At 51.3% G+C, this 8,562-nt stretch overlaps 1 protein-coding gene across 3 annotated transcripts; it reads right to left on the bottom strand.

Moving 5' to 3' along the window:
* Nucleotides 1–31: 31 nt before the first annotated feature.
* Nucleotides 32–6,580, bottom strand: CD27 (CD27 molecule). Of its 3 annotated transcripts, none has more exons than XM_003905849.5 (6): nucleotides 6,194–6,580; nucleotides 5,870–6,001; nucleotides 1,397–1,576; nucleotides 1,119–1,208; nucleotides 734–853; nucleotides 32–480 (listed from the first exon to the last, which is right to left on the bottom strand). In XM_003905849.5, exons 1-6 carry the CDS (start codon nucleotides 6,327–6,329, stop codon nucleotides 356–358), a joined length of 783 nt encoding a protein of 260 aa, XP_003905898.1. In that variant the 5' UTR covers nucleotides 6,330–6,580; the 3' UTR covers nucleotides 32–355. The 3 variants fall into 3 exon arrangements, with proteins under 3 accessions (XP_003905898.1, XP_009178302.1, XP_021777634.1); XM_009180038.4 differs by having other exon boundaries at nucleotides 5,855–6,001; nucleotides 6,194–6,503; XM_021921942.2 differs by lacking the exon at nucleotides 5,870–6,001 and having other exon boundaries at nucleotides 6,194–6,506.
* Nucleotides 6,581–8,562: the final 1,982 nt, after the last annotated feature.

Genomic DNA, 8,562 nt, shown 5'->3' with positions numbered 1-8,562 from the left:
GACTGGAATTTCAGAGAGGAAGCTGGAGAGCTGCAGGGTGGTCATCTGGCACTTTATTTTGTCCGTCTTGTAGCATATGGGTCTTTCGCAGCAGGAAGTGTGTTTTACAACCAGAGCCCCGCCCTCCTGCAGCGCAGGCGTAGCTGGCTGGGCTCCTGCTTCCCACTCTCCACCTCATCCGTGTTTGTCCTCTTCCCTGGCAGTCTCGAAAAGGCACTCTGTCACGTGTACACAGGAAAGGGCCCTGACAAGAGGATGGGACTGCAGTGGTGGCTGCCAGGTCTCATTCTCCCTTGGATGGCCGGCGGGGTGGGGTGGAGGCCAGGGCTGTAGTGCAGCTCCGGCAGGTGCTGGCTCACGGGGAGGAGGCGGGCTCCGGTTTTCGGTAATCCTCTTGGATGGGGATGGTGCTGCCTTCCTCCTCCCTGGGGCAGCTGTAAGGACAAGGCTCTGCAGGCTCCATGGGACTTTCTCCTTTGTCTGCAGAAGGAGATCTGATGAGTCTTGGCCAGCAGTGGGGGCAGGGGGAGACGGGAGAAGGAGATGGGCAGAGGCAGGTGTGCTTGGGGGAGGGGTGTCAGGAGCACGCCAGCTAAGGGGAGAGAAGGGCTAGGACCAAGGCTGGTGAAGTGGAACTGGTGGGTTTCAGTGAGATTCCAGGCGTGGGCAGTGGGGCTGAGCTGTTGGGGTGTGGTGCAAGGGCAGGACCGGAGACCTGTATTCTGTCTCTTACTTGATCTATATTTCCTTTGTTGATGGAGGAACAGGGTTCCGGCCAGGGTGAAAACAAGAAACATTCCGGAGAAGATCACAAAGATACGAATAAAATCTGAGCTGCACAGGGATCTTTGGGCTGTGATAGGAGGGGACACACAGGGGTTAGGGGAGGGTCTAGCCCTTGGCTCCCTCAGCCCAGCCCTCCTGTCACCTTGTCTGTCCCCTTTCCCCCATCTTCTTCTCTCCCACCCCCCCACCGTTAGCCAACTCCTCTGCTAAGTGGTGGACTCTGCTTTTTCCCCTCCTCTTATCCCTACTCCAAGGAGCTTTCTGTCTGGCTTCCCTCCTGGCCCCTCCTGTGTGCATTCTCTCTAGCAGTGGGGATTAAGGAGAAAACTCACGTGGCCAGTGGGTAGAGAGAGTCCGGGCAGGCCGGTGCCTGAAGTCAGCCAGAGTCTGCATGTGCCCTGCTGTTCTGGCCTCCAGCATCTCTGGAAAAACAGAGACAGAATGAGTAGCAGCAGGGAACCCCATAGGGCACATCTAAAGGCCTGAGAGGCGCTCAATGGGATGAGAAGGCAGAAACAGGCTGACCTTATCCAGGGGTAGGAGTGGGGAGTGCTGGTTGGGGTGTCACCCCTACCCCATGTGATGGCACAGAGAGTTGCCTGGAACTTACCATTGACATAAGGTAAGTGGGTGGGCTGAGGGTGTGGGCTCAGGGCCTGAGACGGCCAAGTGGTCAGTGAAGGGTTTGGAGGAGGATCACACTCAGTACACTCCTTGTCCCTGCACTGCCAGCCATTGCGACAGGCACACACAGCGTTGGCAGTGATGGTGCAGTTGCGAATGAGAAGACCTGGGGAAAGAGGAGGACCAGAAAGCATAGGACACTCAGACCTGTGGAGACCTTCAAGGTCCACTTGCTTCATTCCCCAGCCCCCATCCCAGGCCCACCTGTAGGGACGTGCTTCCCTTTCCATTCCCACCCCTGCAAAGGCCTCCCCTTGGCTCACTGTCCCCCAGTGCCTTTGCCATTATTATTGTTATTAAAGAAGAAAGTTGGACCTTTCAGAAGGAAGATTCGTGGGTTCAGACATAGGAACCATGAAAAGTAGAAAGAGCTTATATAACTTTCTCTTGCACTCTCTGACACTTTTTTTATTTTTTATTTTTTTATTTTTTTGAGATGGAGTCTCGCGCTTGTTGCCCAGGCTGGAGTGCAGTGGTGTGACCTCGGCTCACTGCAACCTCCACCTCCTGGGTTCAAGCCATTCTCCTGCCTCAGCATCCCAAGTAGCTGGGATTACAGGCGCGTGTCACCACACCCAGGTAATTTTTTGTATTTTTAGTAGCAACAGGGTTTCACAGTATTGGCCAGGCTGGTCTTAAACTCCTGACCTCAGGTGATGCACCAGCCTCAGCCTCCCAAAGTGCTGGGATTATAGGCATAAGCCACTGTGCTTGGCCCCAATACTTTAATAACTTTTAATTGAAGTATAATATACATACAGAGAGGCACGCAATAGTGTAAAGCTTAAGAATTTGTACAAATCTGGCTTACAGGCATAACCAGCACCAGATCAAGAAATAGAAAATAGCTGGGTGAAGCAGGGAATTGCTTGAACCTGGGAGGTGGAAGTTGCAGTGAGCGGAGATCGCACCACTGCACTCCAGCCTGGGCAACAGAGTGAAACTCCGTCAAAAAAAAAAAAAGAAAAGAAAGAAAGAAAATAGCCAGGTGCAGTGGCTCATGCCTGTAATCCCAGCACTTTGGGAGGTTGAGGTGGGTGGATTGTTTGAGCTCAGGAGTTTGAGACCAGCCTGGCCAACATAGTGAAACCCCATCTCTACAAAAAATAGAAAAATTAGCTGGACGTGGTGGCACACACCTGTAGGCCCAGCTACTGGGGAGGCTGAGGTGGGAGGATTGCTTGAGCCCAGGAGGCAGAGGTTGCAGTGAGCTGAGATCATGACACTGTGCTCCAGCCTGGGTGACAGAGTGAGATCCTGTCTCAAACACCACCAACAATAAAGTATGTTAGGAATTTCCAGGGGCTGGGGATGGGGATGGGGGTGGTTGGGGGGTAGAAATGGGGAGTAATTGCTAAGGGGTATGGGTTTCTTTGGAGTGATGAAAATGTTATAGAATTAGATAGTGTTGATGGCTGCACAACCTGTGAATACAGTAAAATAAATAAATAATAAATAGTTACTTGATTACAGTTGCTAAGCATTTTGTTTGTTTGTTTGACGGAGTGTTGCTTTGTCGCCCGGGGTGGAGTGCAGTGGCACGATCTTGGCTCATTGCAACCTCCGCCTCCTGAGTTCAAGTGATTTTCCTGCCTCAGCCTCCCTAGTAGCTGGGATTACAGGTACGTGCCACCACGCCTGGCTAATTTTTTGTATTTTTAGTAGAGACGGGGTTTCACTGTGTTAGCTAGGGTGTTCTCAATCTCCTCACCTCGTGATCCATCCACCTTGGCCTCCCAAAGTGCTGGGATTATAGGCGTGAGAATTTGCCTTTAAAATATACATTTTGCTCAAGTGTAGGGGTCTGATGTTGGGTGGTTGGCTGTTAATCAGTTATCCTGGGAGTAGGGGTGGTACGGCACTAGCTGGGCTGGGCTGGGCTTGCTGGCAACTGGGTTGAGAGGAGGGTGATTCAGAGGAAGGCAGTGACACCCAGATGTGGGACAGGCTGCAAGGAAGCCTGGTGGGCCTTAGGGCAGATGCTTGTGGGGACTCGGGGAGTCCTAGGAGCCCTGACAGGTGGAAGAGGGGTGCAGAAAGGGAGGATTTCAAAGGGAGGATGTCAAAGGTCATAACCAAACCTAACAATTTTATTCTACTTATGCCTTTTGTCAGGACTAGGAGAGGGACAAATTCCTTCTTGGCATCCTTATGGCCCTGTGACCTCCTAATGAATGCTGACTCTGAGTTGCTACTAGAATTTGGTTTCCTTGTGGCTTCCTAGGAATTATGAGGCACGTTGGATAAGGACCTGCAAGGGAAGAATGAGGAAGCCTGGGACAGAGCACTGGTGGTAGGGAGGAGTGATGACAAGAGTCTCCGCTAAAAGGGAAATGGAAGGGTTAAGAAGGGGCTGGGGAGGGTTAAGACAATGAGGTGCTATTGTTTCAGTGGGGAATATCTGGAGACCTGGGAGTTCTATTTAGCAGGTACAACCTGGGCTCAAAATTCCAGGCTGACTTCAGGCATGTCCTCATCTCACAGATGCCAGCACTAAGGCCCAGAGAGGGCCAAACTCATTCAGCCTGCCCATCTTCTCACCCCTGGCTGCAATCTCCTGGGGTCCTGCTGCAGCCAGGTGCCGCTGCGGTACTTTGGGATCTATTGGCTGAGCTCCCAGAGAAGGGTCATGGATTGGGCTAGTCTGGAACAAGTGAAGGGACTGAAGATGGGCTCAGTATGGGGCAAAGACCTTCAGGAAGGGTCTGCAGAGTGAGTAGGGAGGTTTTGACTGGAAAAATTCCAACCCTGCAGGGGCCGCTGCCAAGAGGAAAGCATCTACTACAGGTACATTTTTAAGTTAAGTAGACTGAAGAATATTTCTTGTGTATTAAAGAAGTTCCTCTTTGGTTGATTTGCAATGGAAAAGCTTTTATTTTCTTTTTTCTTTTTTGGAAACAGGGTCTCACTCTGCTCACTCTGTCACCCAAGCCGGAGTGCAGTGGTACAGTCACGGCTCACTGCAGCCTCTACTTCCTGGGCTCACATGATCTTCTCACTTCAGCCTTCTGAGTAGCTGGGACTACAGGTTCGCGCCACCACGCTCGGCTAACTTTTTGTATTTTTAGTAGAGACAGCGTTTTGCCATGTTGCCCAGGCTGTTCTTGAACTCCTGGGCTCAAGGGATCGCCTGCCTTGGCCTCCTAAAGTGCTGGGATTACAAGTGTGAGCCATTGCATCGGCTTTTCTTGTATGTGTGTGACAAAGGGTTTTGCTCTGTTACCCAGGCTGGAGTACAGTGGTTGATCAGCCTGGACCTCCCGGGCTCAAGTGATCTTCCCACCTCGGCCTCCCAAGCAGCTGGGACTACAGGTGCACTACCACAACCAGCCAATTTTTTTAGAGACAAGGTCTTTCTGTGTTGCCCAGCTGGTCTCGAACTCCTGGGCTCAAGTCTCTACAAAAAATACAAATATCCTTCTGCCTTGGCCTCCCAAGTGCTGGGATTATAGGCGTGAGCCACCACATCCAGCCTTGGTTTTTGTTTTTGTTTTTACAGAACCAGTCTCTGTAGTCACACCTGTAATCCTGGCACTTTGAGAGGCTGAGACAAGAAGATTGCTTGAGCCCAGGAGTTCAAGGCTGTGGGGAGCTATGATTGCACCACTGCACTCCAGCCTGGGTGACAGAGCTAGACCTTGTCTTTAAACAAAACAAAACCAAGTACCAACAGACCCAGTGACACCAAACACATTTTGCAAGTAGGTAGTTTAATAGTTACAGTTGCCTAGTTCTAAAAGGTGTCTTGCTAGAGAACATTTGTTCAAAGGGGCCACTTTAAAGCCTGCTATTCTAGTGTATACTGGCTGTAGTTTCTGAAATTGTAGCAAAGATGGAGAAATAATAACAGCATTCATAAGCACAACTGCAGATATTATACTTCTTAGTTTAAAAAATCTTTTTTTTTGAACTATAAGATAAAAACACAGGCCACATACATACTCATTTTCTCAAATTGGCTTTTGTGCAAAAAAAGTTGTTACCTATTGGGTTATTTTGTTATCTCCTTAGAAAGATGTATTCCAAATTCCCCATGGCCAACCTATACATGTGGACTCTGGGAACACAGCCAGTTTATTGGTTGGGCGTTACTTGCCTGAAATCTGGGGTCATAGAGCCACTTCTCTCATTTTATTGTCTTGATCCTATCCATAGACCCATTCTCACCAATCCCTCAAATTCTATTTATCCCTTTCCCTGAAATACTAGATTTCTGCCCACATTAATTCATGCCCCACCTAGGGTACCCCATTTCCCAGCATTGGCTCCACTTGCTGTGAGCCTTGAAGAAGGCTGAAGCTTTGAACCCCTCATCCTCCTTGCACTCTCAAACCCATCACCAGCCTTGCTCCCCCAAATGCTTGTCCAGTGTCCCCACCTATACCTTTGCCCACCTCACCAGAGTTACAGTGCCGACAGCTCTCACAGTGAGGCCGGGTGTGGTGGTCTGGAGAGAAGGAGACCCCTGGTACGCAAGGATGACACTGAGCAGCCTTTCTGTGCTGGTCACAGTCCTTCACAAGGAATGTTCCTGGGAGGAGAGGGTAAGGAATCAAGGCTTGAGAAGGGCTAGTTCTCTGCCCCCTGGAAGGTGGTGCCTCCCCACAGCTGCAGGATTTCCCTCCTTGCTTGAGCTCAGTCTCACCCTGTGCCTATTTACTGTATCAACCCCAGTCCTCTCTCTTTCACCACTCACCTGGCCCTTGCCAAGGCCCCCTCTTACCTGGCTCACACATCTGGCAGCACAGTTTTCCCTGAGCCCAGTAGTGCCTCTCTGGGCAGCTCTTGGGGGCTGGAGTAGCTGAGAGCCCCACCAGGGTCCCCAGAAAGCACAGCCACCAGGGATGTGGCCGTGCCATGGTTCCTGCCCAGGGAGCGCCTTTCTGTGCCCAGTTGCTGACGCCGGCCTCTGGAGTTAGCACCTCCAAGCTGGGCGCTGCTGTCTCTTCTTTGCACCCCCTGGGCAGCGGCTGCTTTAGGTGGTAAGCCAACCTTTGACGGCAGAAGCTCTATTGTGGCTGCTTTTTTTTTTTTTTTCTCACAGCAGCAACCTCCACCCCCTTCCCCTTCCGTGTGCTGGGGAGAGTATTAAAGAGCAAACTGTCAGACCTGCTGCTCTTCAAACATGCCTCCTCCAACACATGAGCCTCCCTTGGTTTCCGCCTCTCCTGCTCATGAAGCATGTAGCCCACTGACTCCTGCTTCTTTTACAAAAAGGTGATGGACACACAGTCTCCCACTCCTCCTCTCCATATGCACTTGTGCACAAAGGTGCCCACATTATCCCCCCACACCCCGCCCGTCCACAGTTTACCAATGAATTCGCGTGTCTCCTGTCTCCCATACCTGCATCCCTCCTTTCACAGACAACAGCTGAAAGAAGGAACGAGAGCCAGAATTGAGCACAGGTCCACAAGCTCTTATCTGAAACTTTGGGGGTCAGATAAGTATTAGAATTCAGAATTTTTCAGGTTTATGCAGAAACTAGCACCACAAAACACCCTCGGGGAGTTGGGGTAGCCTCATAATCAAACACAACATTTCTGCAGCAAAACTACTGAATATTTACACCGACTGGGAGGAAGCTTAAATAGCCTTGTCTCAATTGAGGTCTGGTTTGATGGCCAAATGAGTTGGCTACAGAATGCTCAGAACTGCAAGCAAGGGGCGTAGCGCTGCCTCTCTCCTGTCACTGTTGCAGATCACCTATGCTCTCCTTTAATCCTCACGTCAGCCTCTGATGTGGGTGCCACCTCCTGCCCGCATGGCCTTCCCTCTCAGACCCTTGCTCACTCCTCACCTTTGTGCCATCTTTATCCTCCCCTTCCCACCTCTGGCTGTGTCAGTCACTGGTGTCCTGGATCACCTGGGGTGTCTTCTCTCCCAGCCTTGGGCAGTCGGGATTAAAGGTAGCTTCCTACGGAGGTCATCTCTTTTTTATTTTCCCAGTTCTTCCAGCAAGACTGATTTCGGGATATCGGAAACAGCTAGACTTTTCCCTCTTTGAGTCATGGGGGCACACATGGGTCAGCAACCTCCACTCTTTCCTCGGCAACCGAGACGCGGAGTGGCTTATTTCCCCAGGAAGTTTTTCATTCAGGGGCTTTGCCGTTGTTTCCACACCGCTCATAAATGTCACACTGCTGTGGTCACACCTGTCAGATCTGTTCTCTGTCTCACTCTGTAGTTTCCTTTCTCTTCATTTTCTCCATTCTCTTGTCTTTTCCCAGGCCCCTCTGCAGCTCTTCATGGGGGTCCACTCAAGTCGGAAGCCACATCTGGGTGTGATTCAGAGAGCTGTTTATGCAAAACCACCCTTTTCACCATCAGGCAGGGCACCTGAATTCCCAGCACAGAGTGCTGTGGCCCTGAGGACTTTTCTGTCACCCGCCATTTCCAGGTTGTGGTAAATGTCTTCACCGCAGGCATGGGGCAGTGGGGTGGCTAGCTGACAGCAGGCCCTGGGAGGATGGACGAGACCCTCAGAAGAATCATGAGGAACTGGGGACCTTTAGGAAGAGACTTGTCAAGCAGGGACTTGGAGTTCGCTGAGCCTAGCCACGAACTCGACTGGGAACTGCTCACTCGCCTAAGGCCTCTGTCCTCTGGACCAAAGTCCATCGCCTCTCTCTTCTACATACCGCTTCTCCAGGGGGTCAGAGCAGGAGCAGGGTCTGCCTGGCTCTCCTGGAGGGCCTTGGCCAAGAGGAGGAAAGCCAGGTTTCTGGACCTTTTTCTTTCCTGGCAAATAGAATGAGCTCATCTCCAGCACTCTTTGCATCCACTTCTGGTGAACCTTCCCCATCCTAGGCTGGCTCCCTGGATGGAACCTTCCTTTCTTTTTTTCTCCCCATCTCGCTCTGTCACTCCAACTCCAGGTTGGAGTGCAATGATGCGATCTAAGCTCACTGCAGCCTCCATCTCCCAGGCTCAAGCAATTCTCATGCCTCAGCCTCCCGAGTAACTGGGACGACAGGTGCACACCACCACGCTCAGCTAATTTTTGTATTTTTAGTAGAGATGGGGTTTCGCCATGTTGGTCAGGCTGGCCTCAAGTTGATCTGCCCACCTCAGCCTCCCAAAGTGCTGGGA

The sequence above is a fragment of the Papio anubis genome, chromosome 9 (genome assembly GCF_008728515.1).
Source record: "Papio anubis isolate 15944 chromosome 9, Panubis1.0, whole genome shotgun sequence".
Taxonomy (NCBI): domain Eukaryota; kingdom Metazoa; phylum Chordata; class Mammalia; order Primates; family Cercopithecidae; genus Papio; species Papio anubis.
This window is presented reverse-complemented; position numbering and strand designations above follow the sequence as displayed.